This window comes from Trichechus manatus, unplaced genomic scaffold (genome assembly GCF_000243295.1).
Source record: "Trichechus manatus latirostris isolate Lorelei unplaced genomic scaffold, TriManLat1.0 scaffold00036, whole genome shotgun sequence".
NCBI classification, from domain to species: Eukaryota; Metazoa; Chordata; class Mammalia; order Sirenia; family Trichechidae; genus Trichechus; species Trichechus manatus.
This window is the reverse complement of record NW_004443972.1, coordinates 7151015-7173022: the sequence shown is the minus strand read 5'-3', so window position 1 is coordinate 7173022 and position 22008 is coordinate 7151015. Positions and strand designations below refer to the sequence as shown.

Below are 22008 nucleotides of genomic sequence, written 5' to 3'. Positions count from 1 at the left end.
CAGAGCTTCTTCAGTGACATGGCTTAACTTTGACTTTGGAGGAGTCAAAAGTCAGTCAAAGGATGTGAAATGCTGAGCTTATGTTGGCAAAGTGCTCATAGCATCAACTTTTTCTAGGGTGACAGAAATGCATCCCAGTTGTAGTAAGGGAAGAAATGAGGCTATGAATTGCATCTTTGATTGACACACTGCCTAGGGTCTAGATATAGTTTCCCAGAAACTTAAATTTACTCCTCAGGGTGCTGGTTTGCCTTCACACATGTCAGGAGCCGCCATAATGACACGTGAAACAGCTAAGCTGTTTGCAGATAAAGCTCGAACTTTCTGTTGGTAAGTAAAAACCCTCCAGAGTGGGTATCCTCTTAGTGGTTCCTGCCAATGGTTATTGTATTTCTTTTCTCTCCACAGTTGTGTGTTAACAACCTCCCAAAGCCATAGTTGCCCTTACATTTCATTCTTAATTACTTGAAAGATAAACTAATAATGCAGAGTGAATGCACACTATTATTAATTAAAATCCCTACGAAGTGGGATAAATTGAAGAGAAAAGTGCTTTTTAAAAAATCCTAAGAGTAGCTTGCCACACTGCATAGAGTATCTTAAATCCAGCAGAGCTATAGCTGGTACTTTTTGGGCCCCCTGCCACATCTCCTTGGTCCACCTCACACTTCAGCTGCTACTGTGGTGGACATTTCCTGTTCACACAGCCTGCGTCCCACAAGCATTTACCTTCTCTCTTTTATGCTTCAAGTTTTCCCCTGAAGCCTCAGGATCTTACTCAGTCCCCACTGAAGTCTATCTCAAAATGCAGGAGAGTTAATGCCCTCTTGACCAATGGGGCAGAAGAGTTGATGATTAAATGTCCTAGCCTGTTGTCCTTCCAAGGGGCAATTCTGAGAGGCGTTCTACTCTGTTGTCCAGATGCTCCTCAGTGGGATTGAGCCCCATTTGCCCACAATAGTAACTCAATAATACATCCTTCACTGGCTTTTCTTTCTTCCTTGATTCACTCTCCCCTGTTACTCATTCCTTCTTTCTGAGATAACCTCCCAAAGTTCTTATCTTAAGCTCTGCATTGGGGGAAGTCATTAAGTCAACTGCCATCAGAAAACAATAAAAAGATCATTTTCTGACATCTCCTTGCAACTCCTGTGGATAAGGATTTTATATTTAGATTTTTTCCCTTAAATTTGGAAACCATAAAAATGGAAAGATGTCTTTCAGAAGTCCTGCATTCAGATGGTTATGGCTTCAGAAAGCTAGAAGCACATTCTTCATGCCACATTTTCAATTATTGGCATGTCATTTGGCACATTTTCAGAATTTGGCACCTAATAGCCACTTGCAACTCAAAGCCATGTGTGTAGAATAGTAAGTTAAGACAATTAAAAGTCATCTGGTCAACCCCTCTGTCTTCAGACAGGATAAGAATTAGACCCAGGTCTTCCAGTTGTCTTATTAAGGAGCAACATGAAAGACTATTGAGATTAATAGAACTATGAAGACTAGCTTCTGGGAAAATCAGCTTCTTAGGCTGGGCTCCATCCAATCTGGAATTTTTGGTCTTAAATGTTATTGATCAATAAAAACTAACTTGGGTCTCAGTTTTTAGTTTATCATCTCAAACTTCAAGTGCTTTTGTAAAATAACAATTGTACTTTGTTTAGTAAATTACTTGATGATAAAAAAGGAATATAAATTTATCTCATAGAGTCAAATTTTCAAAAGGAAAGGTACAATCCCATTGAATGTATGTAAAGAGATTGTTCAGGAAAATTTATGTAGATGTATAAATCTTCAAGAGCAAACACCAGAAAATGATACTATTGACTGAAATATTCTCATTAGAAATGGAAATATTAAAAAGTGAAGACATTTAAATTGATGAGTCTCATAGAAATGGTGATTCACTCTCCTTGTGCATAGGTACTAAGTTATCTGACTTAACGGCATTTGTAATGGCACTAAATTTAGAAAAAAATAATAAAATGAAGAGGAGGGAAAGTGCTGGTATGGTGATTTACAGTGACACACAGCTAAATGCCTAGGTGTGAACGTGTGACCTTGTGAGTACACTTTTGGATATGTGTCCTGGTTTGCTAATTCTGGGCACCGTGTTAGGTGCACTTGTTAATGCTTCTTTCTTTTACTTAGTTCAAACATCAGTGAAGCCCCCTTCTTTTGGCTGCATCATCACTGCTTATTATGCTCAGTGGCCTCCAAGCTTCTCTGTCCTCAGCCTTTTTTGAGGATGATGTCCATGACAGGAACAATCCAAAGGCAGGATTGGCCCCTGGAGAGAGATGAACAGAAAGAAACTGTGTTCACTTTGCTTCTCTGAACCCAGCCAAGCCCAGAGATTGAAACATCTCCTGAGCTGCAGTTGTAAACCATAAAGAATATTCATTGCCATATAAAGATTTAATTTTTGAAGTTCAAAGAGCGTATCCATCATTGTCAATTAATTTGTACCAAGAGACCAAGTTGGTTGGCATGGTAATGCTGATGCTCTGGGGAGGTTGTCTGCAGAACAGATAAAAGAATTCATTTGGATTCATATTTTACCTAATTTTGAAAATCTCTCACTTCTTTTCTTGTCAAAAAATTGGAGTGAGTTTTACATTAAATGAATATGGCAAGGACCTCAGTTCACTCATTCCATTCTGACCCAACAGTATAAGTATTGTTGTCAGCATTTAACTCTGTGCTCTCTTTCCATCTCTTCCTTCCAGAATGATTTCTGTACAGTGGTATGGGAAGACCACTTTCATCATTTGAGAAGGGAGGAAATATTCTCTGAAATAATTCTTGCGTGTTTTCTTGTGCTGATTTATAATAGTTCAGTTTGTGATCTCGGTGGGAGATTAGACTGAAGGTGGCACTCAAGTTCAGGCAATGCTAGGAGAGTTTGATTGGGCCCAGGCTGTTGCTATGCTGGTATGTCCCAGCCAAATGAGATTGTACAATGGTTGATAATGGAGGGAACTTTTCTCTCTAACCCATGCCTTTCTTCTTTTCATATTTTCCCCATTATAGTAGTAGCTCATCTAGCTCTGATAGTGAGATGAGGGCACTTCTTAAGCCCAAGTAGTGTCAGGTTGATGAGTATGCTAAGCCATGTGACACCAGCATTGATAGTTATAGATTATTCCAGTAGAGCACTTAATGGTGTACGAGGGGAGTAACTGGATATTTAGAGATGGGATGAAAATGGGGATGAGTCAAAGGGTCAGCTGGGACTTCAGATTTTGGTAAACTTAACTATAAATCAGTGAATAGTATAAACACATCCCTGGTCCACAGATTACAGGCAGAGGTTCTCCTTGATTGCAAGAGGTGCCATTTTGGAAATTCTCAGATATTTTTCCTATCTACTGTGTAAATATTTCTGCAAAGTGCTGGCTATATAAACAGAAGGCTCATCAGTGTTCAGGTTAGTTTCTTTTCATGTGGAACAAGATCATTTTTAGAAATGAGATTAGCAGATACGGGCAGTGTTGTGTCACCTTGTAAACCTATCTCTCACAGCGTGAATAAGTTGCTTTATGGATGTAAGGTCAGTACCGTAGAACTAAATGGTAGTTTAGGGGATAATGCTCTTCTTCATATGCTGAAGGAATCGTATGCAGCAGCTTATTCACCCGACAGGTGTCATACTTAGCTGTTAGAGTCTTAGGCCAGTGGTCTTGGCCCAGCAGTCTTGTCATTCAGTTGCCTATTAGAATGACTGTGGAATTTTTAGAAAATTTGGATGATGGAATCCTTACTGAGTTTGAGTTTTTGGAGTACAAATGGATTTTTTAAAAGCTCCACAAGTGATTCAGGTCTTCAGCCAGAGTTGAGAGCCATCACCTTAGATGTCATTTTTATAGGACTTTCCAAAAAGAGACTGGAAACAAGAACATCACAGTCTCCGTTACTTAGAAATAGTAAATTAGCCATGCTTATGAAAAAATGCAGTGTTTTCTATATTCACATATGTATGTTCATTAGCAAAAAATGCAAATTAAAGTAGCAACAAGATGCCACTTTTTGCACATCAAGTTAACAGATTAAAAAAGAATTAGACTCATAATCCCTTACCCCCAATTGCTGGTGAAAGGGTAAGAACTAGCATTTTACATTGAACTAATATGTATTGTAAATTTGTAGAATCTTTCTGTATGGCATTTGGCAGTGTGATCAAGAGACTTAAAATGTTCATACACCTTGAATCTAGACTATCTGGGAATCTAGCCCAAGGAGGTAATTTGAATTGCAGACTAATATAATTCCAGCATTATTTATAAGAGCAAAACAATGAGAACTGCATAGTACATCCATATGATGCAATATTATGCAACTGTAATAAATTATGAGTTTTTAGTAATGTGGAGGAAGTGCTTATGTTGTTATTAAGAGAACAGGGTAGGATACAAAAGTTTACATTTAGCATGTTCTAAATGTAAAACAAAATGCATACAGACATGGAAAGGTATCAAAGTTTTAATGTTGTTGTTAGGTGCCGTTGAGTCATTTCTGACTTGTAGAGACCCTGTGTACAACAGAACGAAACACTGCCCGGTCCTGTGCCACCTTCACAATCGATGTTATGCTTGAGCCCATTGTTGCAGCCACTGTGTCAATACATCTTGTTGAGGGTCTTCCTCTTTTTCACTGACCCTCTCCTTTACCAAGCGTGATGTCCTTCTCCAAGGAAGTAATCATATTTCAGTAGCATGACTACAGATTTTCATTCTTTTCTTTGTACTTTTCTGAAGTTTCACTTTTCTACCACAATACTATTTTTTAAAAAGCATATTTTATTTTTATAATCAGAAAAAGAAATGTACTCATTGAAAATGCTTTAAAGGCCAAAATTTTGTGGAACAATTGGCAGTAGACGATCTCGTTATAAAGTAGGGAGTCAATTTTTGAAGGGAAAATTTGTGGAAAAATTTCAGTAGACCAGAAAAATACTTACATTGGTTTCAGGCATAAGAAGCAACAGGAAGCTGGACCATAAGCATAAGTTTTGGGGAGAGGGTAATGAGTAGATGAAGTAATAGGAATAAAGTGAAAAAGATGTTGTAAACTAGAGATGACAGTAGGCAAGTAGGTGGAGGATTAATATAATAAAAAATATACTTTAATCTCTTTTGTTATGGTCATCAGAGTTGTGTGATGAGAGGAAACTTTCCCATACTTTCTAACCTTATCTTTCTGGTTATGTTCATCAAGTACATGGTTAAATGATAGTAAACACAACCAAGAAAAGATGAATGTGAAAGGAAATGGACTGACTCTACTGGCTATGAAATTAGCTCAGTCATCCCTTCTCCTACTGGATTTTTTATTCTTCTCCCCAAACTTCTAGTAGTTGATTTGCTTGCTTGAGGATAGGTAAATGATTTCCAATGTGGCTGTGTTGGTTAATAATATCTTAACTATTGTAATAGATGTCTTCATCAAAAGTGAACCTGTATTAGCTAAGAACCATAGGTCATCTACCTGACATTCTTTTAGTTTGATGGGAAGCTTTAAAGGTACCAGTAGGGAAAAGCTGATAATCTCTCATTAAGTTAGGTCTGTCTGAACATTTACTAACAATATTCTTTTCCCTAATGCTTGCCCTGATAGTATTCTGAAAGCCATAACAATGTGAGTTTCTCCTTGTTTTCTGGAACAAACTATTAGTGTCTTTTTAACTGCCTATCAACATTTCTAATTATGTTAAACCAGGTGCTCCAAGTTCATATAATCCACAGGTTTAAAGTAGGGCTTCCAACTGGTTCTTCCTGGTTCAGTCATGGCCCAGGAAGCTACAATGGAACAGACCTGAATTTTTAAAATTTGGATGAACCAGAACAATAACTGGAATGGGAAAAATTACAGGTCGAAGCCCTACTGGAAACTTAATCTCCCTCTTAGAAAAATGAGGGCAGTGAACACGTTGCATAGCAACCAAATCTCTTGCCTGTCAGATTTTGTGCAGAGTCAGAAACAGCAGTGCCCTGCTCAAAGATGGTAGTGACCGAGCTGCTTTAAACGTGTGTCAGTCTCCTCGTTCCTGGCAATAATCCAGTCTCACTTATTAGGCTCCTGAAAGGGCTACTATACCTCTTCCAAGTCTCCCATTCCAGGGCTTCAACCCATAATTTTTCCCATTCTGGTTATGGTTTCGGATCACCCACATTTTCAAAACTGGGTCTGTTGTGGTTTTGCTTCATCAGCCATGATTAAACTACTTGAAGCCTTCGTTTATAAGGATGGTTAGAGGAGCCCAAGAAAAGCAGGGAGCATTATGATTTGACAGTGCTTCCAGACTATTTATTTATTTATTTTACTATTATGTTTATTCAGAGCTAATTTGATGTTGAAAGAGTAACTCAGAGGGATTATTAGAAATAATTTATTTAAACTACTGCTTTTGAAAACCGTAATATATTGCCTTTCTCAGTTTAAAAGAAAGTGCATTTCTCAGGTACACAAGACCAGAAAGCCAAGTAGTATTTATAGCTTTACCCTCCCACACAAAGTGTAGAAATCCAGTGAGTTTGTGGCACTGTAATGCACAGGGCACCGAAATATTTATTTGGATATTGCCAAATAAATTCTCCAGCCTTTCTTAAATATTTGAGAAATCATTTTCTGTTATTAAGAAGCCTGCATTGCTGAACAACTTTGCAGAGTCCATTTTGTGTGTGTGTTACCGAAGTTTATGGTTCGTTTATGCTTTTGGACATAAAAGCCATGCCTACAAATATAGGGGATTATTGATAACTGTTCTACATTCTCCTCTATTTTCTACCAATGTAAGTGTACGTTGTTTTCAGTATTTGTCTGCAAATTTACAATACTTTCTATGGGAATGATTGCTATTTTCCTTGCCTCTTTGATGCAAGAATCACTTCTGAGAATCGGAATTTAGATAAAGTATTCATTTTGCTTCCTTATGTACCTCTTGGGGAAAGGCTTTGGACTTAGTGCGCCAACTAATTTTCCATCTAATACCGCAAAAGAAATGACCAAACTGACTGGGAACTAGGATAAATTATATTGAAAATTCAAGTCATCATGATGAAATCCTTATGGACTTTGCTAAAAGGTGGTGAATATTTTTCTTCTTTGTAGTGATCTATTTGAAACTCAAACAACACGGTTGAGAATTTTCTTTGAATTCATTTGGGCTTTGAAAAAGCAGCCTAAATTTGGCAATTTATATGTGTATGTGGTTTTAGCTTACCAACAATTTGCTTTTGTTCCTAGTTTTTGGTTTCAAAAAATAAACAGACTTATTATGCCTATGTACTTACATAGCAATGCTCTGTTTTTAATGGGGATGGAGTGGGGAATTGCTAAAACTGATCACCATCTTGGTTTTGTCAGCATTTTGCAAGAAGAATTAGAAGAAATGGTACAACCTAGTGAGGTGATTTTTTTCTGAGACTAGTTCCTCCTTTCTGACTTTATTTTTCTGGTTATTTTAAGGACCTCTATATTTTAGTTACTCTTGTAGTTAGTATTAGTTAGGTTAAGCTGCTGTAACAAACTGATCCCCAAGTAAAGCTACCTAAATAAGATGGAAGTGCCATGCTAGACCATGTTAAGGATTTAGGTCTTTATCCTAATAGCAACAGGAAGCCATAGAAAGATTTTGAATAGGGGCTGACATGATCTGATTTTTGTTTAGAAGGATATTAGGTACTCAATAAACATTTATGAATGATTATTGGATGATTGACTAGATCTGTACGTAAATGATGTTCTCAATTCAAAGAGAAAAACTCCCCCCTAGGAGGGAAAAACACGAATTTCACACACCTAAAAGCAGTAACAAAAGAGCCCTGGTGGCGCAGTGGTTAAGTATTTGGCTAATAACCACAAGGTCTGCAGTTTGAACCCACCAGCTGCTCTGCTGGAGAAAGACATGGCAGCCTGCTTCCATGAAGATTTACAGCCTTGGAAACCCTATGGGGCAGTTTTACCCCATCCCCTAGGATCGCTGAGTCAGAATCAACTAGACGGCCATGTATTTTTGGAAAAGCAGTAACAAACTAGAAAATAAAATTTCATATTAAGAAATTCAACTGTTTGCTCTTTATAGCAAATTTGGTATCATGGACCTGAATGAGTCCCACCCTTGGGTAGTCCCTTAGAGCGTTGTGGTTTGCCCAAGACTATACGTGTATAGTAAGTTGGTAGTAGATTTGTTTCTGCTATGCTCCATGAGCAAAATAGATACCTCCCATCCTTCCTCCTGCTTCCCACCCCTGCTGAAGCTTTGTAGATTGTTGTTGTTGTTAGGTGCCATTGAGTCACATCTGACTCATAGCGACCCTGTGTACAACAGAACGAAACACTGCCCGGTCCTGCTCCATCCCCACAATCGTTGTTATGTTTGAGCCCATTGTTGCAGCCACTGTGTCAATCCACCATGTCGAGGATCTTCCTCTTTTTCACTGCCCTCTACCTTACAAAGCATGACGTCATTCTTCAGGGACTGGCCTCTCCTGATCACATGTCGAAAGTACAAGAGACAAAGTCTTGCCATCCTTGCTTCTAAGAAGTATTCTGGCTGTACTTCTTCCAAGACAAATTTGTTCGTTCTTCTGGCAGTCCATGGTATATTCAAGATTCTTTGCCAGCACAATAATTCAAAGGCATCAATTCTTCGATCTTCCTTATTTATTTCTTATTCATTGTCCAGCTTTCATATGCATAGGAGGCAATTGAAAATATCGTGGCTTGGGTCAGGTGCAGCTTAGTCCTCAAAGTGACATCTTTGCTTTTCAGCACTTTAAAGTGGTCTTTTGCAGCCAATTTGTCCAATTTAATACATCATTTGATTTCTTGACTGCTGCTTCTGTGAGCGTTGATTGTGGATCCATGTAAAATGAAATTCTTGACAACTTCAATATTTTCTGTTTTTCATGATATTGCTAATTGTTCCAGTTGTGAGGATTTTTGTTGAGGTGTACTGAAAGCTGTAGTCTTTGATCTTCAAATACCAGCTTTGTAGATAAAGGGGTCAAATCACTCTCCACCTCTCACTGAAACTTCTTAAAATTTGAGAGTATTGATTGCAACCATCTCGTTCGTTAGATTTCTCTCTTAAGAATCTCCAGAGTTGTTGTCACACCATCCCTCAATCTGCTTCCAGGAGGATGCAGTCATGTCTCGCTGTTCCTCACGTTCCCAGCCTCTAATGTAGTGGCAAGCACAAGAGACAGTCAATGAAGGCAGTAATCGTTAAATTAGCACTGATAATAACATTAGCTAAGTGATACATAGGCAACAGGGAAGAGACTAGCTGGACTAGTCTTCTAGGTTCATTTTGAAGAATAGTATAAAATAAAGTTGCATAGTGTTAATGAAAATTGTGGCTTTGTGGAATGTTTTTGTCAAGAGATTGGCATTTTTTTTAACAGAAATTTTAGAAAGAGCGAGATTTCTGAGTAATATGTCAATCACAGGGAGGGATCTGTCATTTTCTGGTAAGTTGAATAGGCCATGGGAATTTTTTCCCTTACCTTCACTTACTCTTTTATCAATTATGAACTGTTATTTTTTCCTGGAGCCATTAAGAATGGCAGGGAGGAGGGGCACTTCCCCTTAAGGAGCTAGTCCATGTATTTATTCTTCCTCTGAGGGTCTCCAGGTTTTTCTGTCTCTGCCTTTTTATCCCTGTCTCTCTCTTTGTTTCGCTCTCTGTCTTCCTCGTTCTTCTTCTTCCCTCGTTGGTAATAACCAGTAGTAGCACATGTTACAGAATTTTCTTGGAGACAGTTTTCTTGGCAGTGGTTTATAACAGGATGGTGCAGTCCAGGAGTGGCTAGTGGGGTGATGGAGGTCAGACAATTAAGAAGTCCAGTGTGTGGATGCTAAGAAAACTAAGGCACCCAAGAAAGATGTAGAGTTCAGTGGGTGGCTGAAGGGTGGCAATGTTCTCAGGTAGAGGAGGTCCTGGGCGTGCACGCCAGCCTTAGCATTAGGAGCAATCAGCCTGGCCAGATAAAGCAGGCAGGTAGGCAGCCTAGGAGGCTGGCATAGCATTAAGTAGGGCAACAGGAAGCAAGATGCTGGAACTCAGGTGGCAAGACCAGGAACCCAGATGGAGGTCCAGAGGACCAGGCAAGCTTCAGGGGCAGGTATTAGGAGCCTCACCCCAGAAGCAAAGGGTACCAGGGCGTCAGGCCAGTATTCAGGCCGAGGTGAAAAGAACAACAGCAGCAGCTGATGCTTGTGAAGCCCTCAGTTTGTGCCTGGGCCCGTTCTGAGCATTTCTTATATCAAGTCTTCTAATGTGCACCATGTTAATGTAGTCATTAGGTGCAGTCGAGTCGATTTTCGATTCAGAGTGACCCATGTGACAGAGTAGAACTGCCCCATAAGGTTTTTTTGGGGGGTGGTGGTGGATGATGTTTATTAGGGATCAGCAGCTGTAAAGGGAAGGAGCAGGAAGCAGGATTGAGCAGAGGAAGAAGTCAAACTGTGATGCAGGCCTGACTAAGTCAGCCTGGTGGGGATCAAGTACTTCTTGTTGGAGTGTTTCCGTCAGGCCAAAATGATCAGACCTTTGCAGTAAACCAGTTACTGTTGAGTTGGCTCCGAGTCATGGTGACCCATGTGCTTCATAGTAGAACTGTGTGCCATAGGGTTTTCTCTCTTTCTTTTTTAAAAATATTTTATTTGTTTTTGGTGACAATGTACACCACCAAAAATATACATCCATTCACAATTTCTACGTGAACAGTTCAATGACACTGGATACATACTACTCACTGTGTTACCATTCTCATTATCTCTACACATAGGATTTTCTTGTCTGTAATCTTTACAGAAGCAGATTGCCAGGTCTTTTTCCCACAGAGCCTCTGAGTGGTTTCGAACTGCCAACCTTTTGGTTAGCAGCCAAGCACTTAACTGTTGTACCATAAGGGTTCCGTATCTGCACAATAACCTTGATATAATCCCCATTTTATAAATGAGGAAATGAAGGTACAGAAAATCAAAGTATCTTGCCCAGTGTTACGCGATTAGGAAGTGGCATAGCTGGGGTATATGGGCAGTTTGGCTCCAGAGTCTCTGTCCTTAGCCACTCTGCTACATAGTATCCCTGTTAAACAGCTCTAGAAGGTACCATTTACATAGAATGCAGTATGCATGGGGCCTTTGCAGTTGGGCATTGTGGGTAACCCTGTTCTGCTCATATTAAAAAAAAAAGGCCAATTCTTTTATTCTGCCTTTTATGTGCCAGGCACTTTCTATGTGCTTTTCATGTGTTAACTCATTAAATCGGAACTGCTATCTTCATGCTATATGATCTCCATGTTACAGATGAGGCCCAAAGAGAGAGACTCAAGGACATGCCTGGCTAGGTGTTATTAGCTGCAGTCAAATTGGCCCCTGACTCTTGGCGACCCCATGTACAACAGAAGGGAACTCCATCTTAGTCTGGAAGCTCCACTGAAACCTGTTCAGCATCACAGCAACACACAAGCCTCCACTGACAGATGGGCAGTGGCTGTGCCAGAGGTGCATTGGCCCGGAATTGAACCTGGGTCTCCTGCATGGGGGAGGCAGGAATTCTACCACTGAACCATCACGGTCCCCATCTGGCTAGGTAGTGAAGTCTAAATTCAAACTTGGAGGACTAGATCAGAGGACTGCTAAAAGGAAATCTATTGTCTGTGGTGTTTTGTTTTGTTTCTATGCCCTTGCCTGCCCACCTCTCTGAGGCACATCAGGGAGGAAACAGGAGATGTGATATTAATGCCTCCAGTGTTCCACAGATTTCTAGAGACTGGGGAATCTATTAGTACTTGCAAAGCAGAAGAGGTAGAAAATCATTCATCACACTATGGTCACTTAGTAAAATTTAAACAAAAACAAAGAACAAAATAATTCCCGAGGCTGATTTGGCAAGCAAACAGCTTGGGCTTATGTTCTACCCATAGAGCCAAAGAGAAGGCTAGTTCTTGCTGAAGTCCAAACATTGTTCCATTGTCTCTTCCCTGACCTCTGCTGTAAAATGCGTAACTTCTCTGGCTTAGAAAAGTTGAATTCCAGAGAAATCTGGGGGGAAAATTGGGTAGAAAAATTTCCTTTCGCTTCTAAATCTACACCACTTGTCTTGATCATGGCTATCTACTCATAACTAATCAGCTCACTCCTGGGTTTCTCTTTCTAATTTTCTCTTTTTCCAAACAAATGGAAAAGAGAAGTCCTTGTCCTTTGTATTCCACCTTCGATTCCATTTGTTTGTTGTACCACAAAGTCCAGCACTGGGTGAGAAAAAGGAACGCCATGTCCCTAAGTTTGAAGCCAACAAAAACTAACTGAACGTAATGTTTCTTTGAGATACATAATGGAGTTCTTCGGATTTGTTGAGGGCCACGCCATTTTCTCCAGTGTATTGAGCTTAGAGGAGGCATTTGTTAAGTTCCTCACCGAAAATCATGTGGAATATACAAGCATAGAATTACACAGACAATGACTGTTTATAGTGTCTTTAGACTTTGAACTGTTGAATATAGTGAGAGATGATTTGAAATGAAATGGATTAGAAACACATCAGCAGAGCAGTCTCACAATTGGAGGCCAGCTTCATTGGAGGCTTCACAGAGATGAGAGGTAGGTGTGCTACTGGGAAACACCAACAAAGATGAGCCACAAGAGTTTTGGATCAATTCTTATTGTGGCCTCAGGTGGGAGTACAAGACCAGGAGGAAGTGGTGGTTCCCTTTCACCTTCTCAGAACACTTAAAGTAAAAACAAGGTGGTGCCAGTTCCTTAGTTGCTCCTCACATCTTCTTGCAAAACAGTACAACATCCTGAAATTTGGACCTGGGACTTGGACCTTTTGGAATCCCCAGGTCCTGTCATCCAAACCTTAGAGACTTAAGTTGATCTGAAACATCTGGCCTGCCGATTTGGGTTTGTTGGCCCCGGCAGCCACATGAGTCAGGAGACTGAGGATGCTCCTAAGAACCATTCAATACTTCTCAGCTGACTTTCTTAGGAAATATATATATATACTCTCAACTGAAGTGGTAAAGTAATGATGTGGAAAATTTAAGGAGAAAAAAGACCCTCTTGCTTCAGTTTTTCAGAGATTCTGTCTAAAATCTCTTATGGCTCTAGTTATAGAGTTAATTAAAGTAACAGAGTCTGATACATGGACTTGACCCTGTCCTCTTGCTTCCGGAGGGAGGAGCTGAGGTTCAGCCTGGGAAGTGACTTGCTCCAGGCACACAGTTGTCAACAGGTGGAGCTGGTACTGCATTTACTTCTCTGGAATCCTGCTGATTACACCCCTACTTTCCTGCCCTTCTCCCTCTATGTAGGCATAGCCTCCACAATGACATCCTGTATGAACCCTACAATTCTGAGATTCTAAAGGACAACTGAGCTCCCTTGCCATCTGCGGTGCAATGAATTACTTAATATGGCTCTTCTAGCCATGGTCTTTGTGATTCACACACAATGATTGAGTGAGACTGTGCAAATAAGGTATATGGAACCTGTGATGGCTGGGGTTATGTGTCAATTTAGCTAGGCCATGATTCCCAGTATTGTATGATTGTCTTCCATTTTGTGATCTGATGTAATTATCCTCCATTTTTTGTGTTGTAAATCCTAACCTCTATATGTTAATGAGGCAGGATTAGTGTGGGGTGTATACTGAGTCACAGCCTTGCAGGAGGGCGTGACTCAAATCCCATCGTTACTCAAATTGTGCCCTTCCCTGGGCGTGGCCTGCATCCAGTTGGTATATATGTGGGTGCTCTGGTGTGGCTCTCTCTGCACCTGATCCTTTGTTATTGTCTAACCTCTTGGGACCTGAGCCAGCAGCCTGGCATCTGACCCGCTGATTCTGGGATTCACCGGCTTCTGCAGCCCCATGGGCCAGCAGCTTATTCTGACCTGATCTGCTAGCTTCCACAGCTTTGTGAACCAGCAGTCTGTCATCTGGCCTGCCAATTTGGGTTTGTTGGCCCTGGCAGCCATGTGAGTCAGGAGAAGCCTACGCCTGACCCACGGATTTGGGACTTGCCAGCCTCCACAACTGCATGAGCCATTTCCTTAATATGGTTTGTGAGTTCTGTGAGACATTGCAACAAATTATGGAACCCAACAACGAGAGGGAGAGTGCTGTGGGGAGGACTGGTTTATGTTAGAGATGATGGAATGGTACAGGAGTTTGGAAAAGTTGGGCATTTGGGACATCTTTAACTCTGCCTCATAGGAACCAGCTCTGTGCTGATCATTATAAAAGAAATTTTTTATTTACCATGTTTTACATTCGACAGTGTCTGAGTATTGGTGCTGCTCCCAAAATAAGCAGCAGTGACTGAAAAAGGTTAACATGTCAACACTAACCTGCAGAAACTGTGCTCTGCTCCGCAGTTGTAGCTGTTGTGTTGCTTTTAGTGACTCACATTTGTTTCTTTAAGAGTTAACGCTTTTCAGAGATGCTGGCTAGAAGGACAGGCCTTATTTCCTAGGGCCAGCCAGTTACTCCTGTGCTGAGCATCCTATGAACTGCAGCCAGTGTCTTCCAGCTGACAAAGCATGGTTGTCATTGATAAGTGTTAATGTTGCGCTTTAGATTTGCAAAGTTCTTTTTCTGAGTTATTTCTTACCTCAGTTTGGCAGGTGAAGGAACTCAAGCCCTTAGAGATAGTGACTGGTGTAGAGTCATCCGACCAGCTAGTGGTGAAGCAGATTCTAGATTCGAAGCCTCTCAGTTTCTGGGTCACTGCTTACCCAGTGAGTCATACAGCTTCTCTAAATTGTGTTCTTTGCCCCTCACCAACTTCTTTTATCCAAATTTAGCTGACTTCTTTTAGAGTGAGCTATAGAGCTCTTCTGTTTCAAAGCTGCAGTACCTTAGTGGTTGACCTGAATGTGGTACATTTCTGTGTAAACCTCATGTCAGGCTGTCCCAGTCTTAGGTCAGCCCAAGTTGTGATGTGGCAGGTAGGTGAGTGGGGAGGCAATAGGACTTTTCTCTTTGGGCTTTGGGGAAAAGATGGGTGCTATCTCTGCAATATAAAGATTTACTCATGGGAAAGGGGATGAAGGGTTTAATTTAAAACTTAGTCGTTGTTATTGCTGTGAAGTCAACTCAAACTCATGGAGACCTTCTGTATAACAGAACAAAACTTTGCTCAGTCCTTGCAACCTGGGAGGCTCATCTTCCAGCACTATATTGGACAATACTGTGTTGTGATCCATAGGGTTTTCATTGGCTCATTTTTGGAAGTAGCTTGTCAGGATTTTCTTTACAGTCTGTCTTAGTCTAGAAGCTCTGCTGAAACCTGTTCACCATGGGTGACCCTGCTGGTATTTGAAGTACTGGTGGAATAGCTTCCAGTATCATAGCACCATGCAAGCTACCACAGTGCGACAAACCGACAGAAGATGGTGGTTAAAGGAGGTTAAAAAAAAAAAATCTAACTAAAGAGACATTAAAAAAATTGCATCTACATAAAGTTGAGAGGCTTTTGGCTTCTTTTTCAAATATCATCAGTTGGGTCATGGAGGTATTTTCTTGTAGTGAGGCAGAATGACTTCAGTGAGAATGTTTAAAACTTTTACTGTAGAAATCCCCACAAGAAATCTTATCATCTCTTCTATCCACTTTATTTTTTAAATTTTAAGTGACTTTTTGCCCTTTTGACTTAAATTGCACCTGTTAACTCCAGATGTTGAATGGAGATTAGTGTGTGTTCTCTTGTCGTTACATCGTCTTCACCGAAAATGAAATCTCTCCTTTGCTCTTCCATCCCTCCAATTATGAATTTAATTAAGAAGATGAGCAGTTGTGTTTAGAGTATTCAATAGTCTGCCTTTCCAAAACATTCCAAGAAGCCTTTTGGATATTAATAAGTGTTTATTGCAGAGCTAACAATACAGGCAAAACAGGAAGCAGCTCTTTGCTGGGTAGGATGCTCTGAGTCGCCCTCCACTCTCCAAGGGAACGCTCTTCAGCTGACTGAAGCAGGGGAGCCGAGCCAATCAGAGGCCGCTTTCCTAGCTCAGTCACCAGTCTGTGGTTGAGGAAGGGTTTTGCTTTTTATGCTCTGTATTAGGAAGGCAGATAAAATGCCAGGTCTGGACTGCCTCTGGGGATAACCTCACCCTGTGTGATGTGAATGAATAGCATCGTGCCCGGTAAATCCACAGGAATTGATAAGGCAGTCGCAGTTCCTCCAAATAGGCCTTTTCTATCTTTTACTTTAGCTGTGGTTTCTGTAGCAATTTTGTTTTTGCCTTGAAAGAGGTGCTCTGGATTATCAGACCTCCATGTATGACAATTTGTACCTGCATGGAATTGAAGACTCGGAGGCTGTAAGTATTTTCATAGATAGCTGATTCCCTCTCCCCTACTCTTCCTCCTCCCACTACCCCCACCCCCGCCCCATTTCTTAGGCAACGCAGGGAACATGGAGCTGAAAGCCAACATCATTTGGGGGCTTGCTAGCTGCCGGGTACATGTTCTGTGTATAGTTTATAGTTACCTGAAATAATTCTTTATTACATAATTTCTTGTCAAGCAGAAAAGAAAGTGGAGTGATAGCAAAGGCATCTAAGTGTTTGGATTTATACATTACCCGATCCACGATTGATCTCACAAGGGGTAACTTGCTCCTTGTAGACTGATTTTAAACTATGCAGAAAGTGCCTATGTTTTCCAGTAGCAGGGTTCATAGAAAAGGCTCATTCATTATATAATACTCATTGTTTATTGAGGTAGCATGAATGGAAGTTCCTAAGCTGTAGCCGTATTATGTGCTTTCTGGCCAAACAACGGTGCAGCTTCTTTGTTAAGGAAATCAGATGCAAGGGTTGTGGCCATATAAAACTCCAGTGCCCCATCACGGGGACAGTGGATAGTGTTCCTGTGCTCTACCCTGCAGGACTGAAGGAGCTCACGTGTATTTTGGCTTAGGAAACTGGACACCTTTCCCCCCATAGGTCGGGCTCAATCTATTAAAATTAGGATGAATATGGTTTTCTGAAATCCCTAAAATCATACCATCAGATTGTTAGCTCTGAATATAGGGTAGAGCTGATTCCGTTTTACTATTGCTGGTGGTAGTTCCTGATTTTTCATCAATTACATAGCAACCTTGCAGGATAGAATGACTGGGGGCAGCTAACGGGATGTGTGCTATGGGGAGTCTGAATTTTATATGAGTGCTATGCCATACACGTTGCTACATTCAAAACAGGAATGTGTTATATAAGGTTCTCTGGCTAAACCACCAAATAAACAGATTATAACAAAAAAAAAAAAACTATTGTATACGTCAATGCAGACGTATGTATCAAATGATGTGCTACCCGTGAAAGATAGAAATCCTCAGTTCTGATAAGGCATTCCATTTTTCCTTCCTGTCTGTGTGTTAGTCAGCTCTAACTCTAACTCTGTTTCCGCGAAGTCTGTCTGCGTGTTGCCCAGTGTGCTCGTAAATTATCAGACTGTCAGTTTATTTCCAGGGAATGTAGTCTGAAACATTGGTGACTGAAATAGAGGAGATACACACTTGCAAGTGGGGTGGGGAATGGAAAATGCAAGTCCAGGAGTTCCTAAACCAGTTTCCCCAGCTGGGTTCTTCAGGAGGCCTGATTATTTCTCATACCTCTTCTCTCCACACTCAGTTATGAAACATGTGACGCCTTATTGAATTTTAAGTTTTATTTTCAACCATTGATTTTAAATTTGGACAATGGATTGGACGTAAGTGGATCGGAGTTATTTCGGAAATGCCTTTAGAAACCAGCTGCTTTTAACAGAGTCGGCTAGGAACTAATGTACATAGCTCCTTGTTCTCCAGAACTGTATAAATTTTGGATGCACTGGTTCAGGGGGTAGCCGTTATAAGTATGAAAACACTTTTCCCCCCTTTTGGTCCAGCCTCACAGGACAGCTGAGTTTTTCTGTAGGGTGGGAAATGAAGAGCGCAGTGGCTTGACTCAGTCGCGTTAGTTGAGTGGCGGGCAGTGCTAGGTACTGCAGTGCCGTCCTCTTGGTGAGTCAGTGGTGGCCAGCAGTCTGAGCTCCTCTGGGCTATGTGCACATCTGCAGAGGTGAGAAAGGTGGGAGACCTGAGGAATGAAGAAAGGGAACTGGCCAATCCTCCCTTGAGAGTATGGGAGGCTTTCAGATGGGTGGGATCGAAACCTGTCATAAATCAGAGGGGAAGACAGAGATGTTCGGAGGGATGAACTGACTCTGAATGCTCATTTGAGTTTATTTGTTTTTATAAGGAAGAATAATGTGATGTGTTACCCAAGATGGTGTGAACAGAGCTTCAAGCCAATGGAGAAGACTAGGCCTAAATAGCTGACCTGGTGAAGTGAAAAATAAAGCCACACCTGGAGTCTCCCATCCTCAGCAGTCATTCTCAGTGCCAATGCATTTATGGCTGTAAGTGTGGGGGTTTGCCCAGATGGAAGCAAAGCTCTCGGAACAGGTCTGGTGGATAGGCGTGGAGAGAGGCTTTTCTCAGATGGCCAGCTGCAGCCCGAGAATATACAGGCACTAAAAGCTGAGTACGGCACTTCCTTTTGGGGGGTTGGGGAGCCATCTGCATCTGTCCTACCACTGTGTGCTGTTGACAGTATCTTTGTGGGGTTTAACATGTGATAAGTGATTATGTTCAGTGTGTTCACACAGTAAGCTTGTAATGTAAGATCACCTAGCCTAGGGACTGATACATTATTCTGAGCATTCATAAACTGTTGGCACCTAACATCCCTGCAGTACAATAGGGATTTTGGAACTGATGTGAGGTGTTTCTAAGGAGTCTTGTCCAAAGGCAGATATCATCCCAGTGCCCTAGATTTTAGTTTATAACCTCTGCATTTCACGGAGAGTATATATAAAGAGAGAGGAATGAGACATGTGCTGGAACATGCATGAATCTGGGCATTTTAGGTTCTTGAGTCCTATGGAGACTTTTTGGACAAGTCTGTTAACTTCCCTGGTTTCTAGGAGAGTAGATAAGAGTCAGGATTATTCAGAATTACAAGGAAGTGCTAATCATTCAGCACCCCACAGTAAGGCACTGCATGCAGGGTACCATGTTACCTCTACTTCTCTTGTATTACCTTGAAGTGGATAATGGAGTTGTGGTCCTGGATGAGTCCATACCTACCCACAGGCTGTAACTATGCTGTCTCTGTATGAGGACTGTTCTGTTCTAGCTTCACTGCCCCCAATGTGTCTTAATATAGGTCCTGGTGGCCAAAATATTTTTCACCTGCTGAGCTCCCAACGTCCACTATGTATTTTTAACGCGACCACAATAGATTTAGTTAGATCTCCTTGGTGTACACTTGTTTTGTAAATGGATTCATTGTGCAGTTTAACATTGGTGGCATCATTTTAGGAATAGATTTTTTTTTCATTCAGCATGTTTATTACACAAACAGTAGGAAGGATATTCTTATAGGGATAAATGGAAAGAGTAGATGAGCAAAGGAAGTTTCCTAAAGCTCACCAACCAGAGATAATCATTCTTAACATACGCTGTACATCCTAACACACTATCAATGCACGTATGTGTCAATATGTCCTTCTAAACCTGCTACTGTTGTGTTACGTTCTTTTCTTTTAACTGCTATTCTCACTTGATAAAACATGGAGAATACTAGGACTAGAACTGGCCTTTGCAAAATTTAAAGATCATACATGGACTTTGAGCAACTTAAATGAAACATAGATTCTTGCAGTGTTTTATAAAGTCAGAGTTAGCTGTACATAGGATTAATAGTTGATTTCTCTGACCCAGTTGCTTGCATTTGCAAATGCTTAAACTGTAAGGTATTTAGAGAGAGAGAGAAACCTAATCTTTTTTAATGAAAAAGATGGTCAGATTATAACTCAGGTTATTTATTAGAGAGGAAAATAGCTTCTTTTTGTGTTTTCAGTCATAGGAAAGAAATCATAATATATTTTTTAATACTGCTAGAAATCTGATGGATGTGAAAGTAAAGTAAAGGTTAAACTCTACAAATGATAATGTATATGTCATATCTGAATATAGAAAAGCATGTATTTAGATCTGTATGTACCTATCAATGATTACTAGGATGACTATATGTTATTTAAAGTATTCATTTTTTATAATCTGTGTTAACTGTGTGTATTTGCCTAAATTTCGGTGTTTCCATGTGTGCGTGCACACCATACACACATACACATTCATATATAGATATGCTCCATGCCTTGCTAATTGGTGGCTAATACTAAGTGGGAGGTTTCTACCATAAAGGCTTTGGAGAAGGAAAATTCACAGCTTTTGATGTGAAGAAAGATAACCGAGAGGACTGAAAGGCAACAGATCTGTAAGGATTTCTGCTTTCAAAGATATAATAAAGTTATTGTAAGTATGAAGATAATGCTCTTGTACTTGCTAGGGAAGAGGATAAACTTCAGATGGAAGGATTTGTGTGTTTAGGGACATTCAGAAAAACACTCCAGGAATATGAAGAATTTGATTTCTTTTGGAAACAAGGTAGCCAGAGGAAAGCTTAAAAAAATAAATAGACTGTATGGTTTGGCTGATCACAGGATCCCCTTCTGGGGTCAAGAAGTCTTCCTGGCCTATTTATAGACAATAAGGACTGCTCTGTAAAAAAAAAAAAAAATCCAAAGACTGGATGTTGGCGTCACTGGCTAGAGGACAAAACCAAATGCTGCTCATGGCTTGTGTAAGAAATTTGACTGAGAAAATCAACTTGTTCTACTCAGCTGAGCTATGTTGGTGTTTGTCCAGAGTCTGTTAAGTAAATAATGAACAGAGGCTTTTCTTCAATCAATTCTTAGCAGTGATGGTTTTCTAAATATATATTGAAATGATTTCTAGATGTAGTTGTCATAGAATTAAAGAGAGAAATTCCATAAGTCTGATCAGAACCCATAAATTTGCCATTCCAGTGTAATGGAATTTGCCATTGCCCCTTCCTTGTTGATTTTCTATTTTTGAGTAAAAGAGTTGGAAGTATTAGGATCGATCCTAGCCTTTCCTCGAGTGCTTCTGTATCTCCTTTCCTGCCGGTGTTTTTCTTCCTGTTAGATTAAAGTCCAGGATTTTAGAATATGGTTCTGAGACACCGTGTGTACTCAGTGAACATCACATTATTCTGTGGCGCAAGACATTATGTAGGAAGGGCAGCAATAATGATAGAAAACCATGCTTTTATAAGGTAAAGTGGGGTGGCTTCCCATTGCCTTAGCTCTTCCCTTTCATTTGGAGTTCAGCTTGGACATTATTTCTTATTTCTGGTTCCCGTCATTCTGTTTACTGTCTCCCCTTTACTATTCTTTACCTAGCTAAACTAAGCCACCCAAGAAGGACATAACTGGACAAGTTAATGTTTTTCATTCTCATCTTTTTCTTCTCTCACTAGTCCTTTATAATAATCATCAAATAATGAGCTCAGATTTCCATGAAGCTAAGTTAAAAGTTGTACCAAGGAACTCTGTATTCTGATCTAAATCAGGCTGTTACAGGTGCCTTTAATGTACGTGCATCAGACCATGGGAACTAAAAACAGCAACAACTCTAAACTAGCGCACTGGCAAGGGTACATCGAGTGGGTACATGATTTTCACTTCTTGTAAACAAGGTACTAGTAGACTATAGCTTAGTGTGTAAACTTAAGGGGTTTACAGTTCATATAAAATAATGGCAGCGGGTTGGGAGTTGCAGGTTTTTATGCCTTGGGCTTTGAACTTTTTAAGACTTTACAGGGTGTGAGTCTAAGATAAAACTGTGTGGCCATTTTTACATTATTTATGTAGGCATGCCGAAAGGAATGTATCCCAGATACAGCACATGACAGTTTTTGAGATTTAAATCGACCAATACTTGTTCCTGTTCTACATTTATGTATTCTTTTTTAACATTTTATAACATAAATGTATAGATTTAATAATAAATCTTTACCTCACCTCTTAAATGGTGCCACAACATAAGTACCTCGAGGTCCTTTTTTTTTCTTTTGCAT

General features: G+C 40.4%; 1 protein-coding gene across 4 annotated transcripts in view; it reads left to right on the top strand.

Annotated features, from left to right (window-relative positions):
* The window catches only part of CACNB4 (calcium voltage-gated channel auxiliary subunit beta 4), a 292085-nt gene that overhangs the window by 114689 nt on the left and 155388 nt on the right, over positions 1-22008 (top strand). Inside the window, exon 1 of one of the 4 annotated variants that reach the window (XM_004375383.2) lies at positions 15871-16338. The exons of the other annotated variants lie outside the window; for them this stretch is intronic. Coding sequence (XP_004375440.1) covers positions 16294-16338 — 45 coding nt within the window. The 5' untranslated portion in view covers positions 15871-16293. Of the gene's footprint in view, positions 1-15870; positions 16339-22008 lie in introns of those variants that run through there. 4 annotated transcript variants of the gene reach the window in all.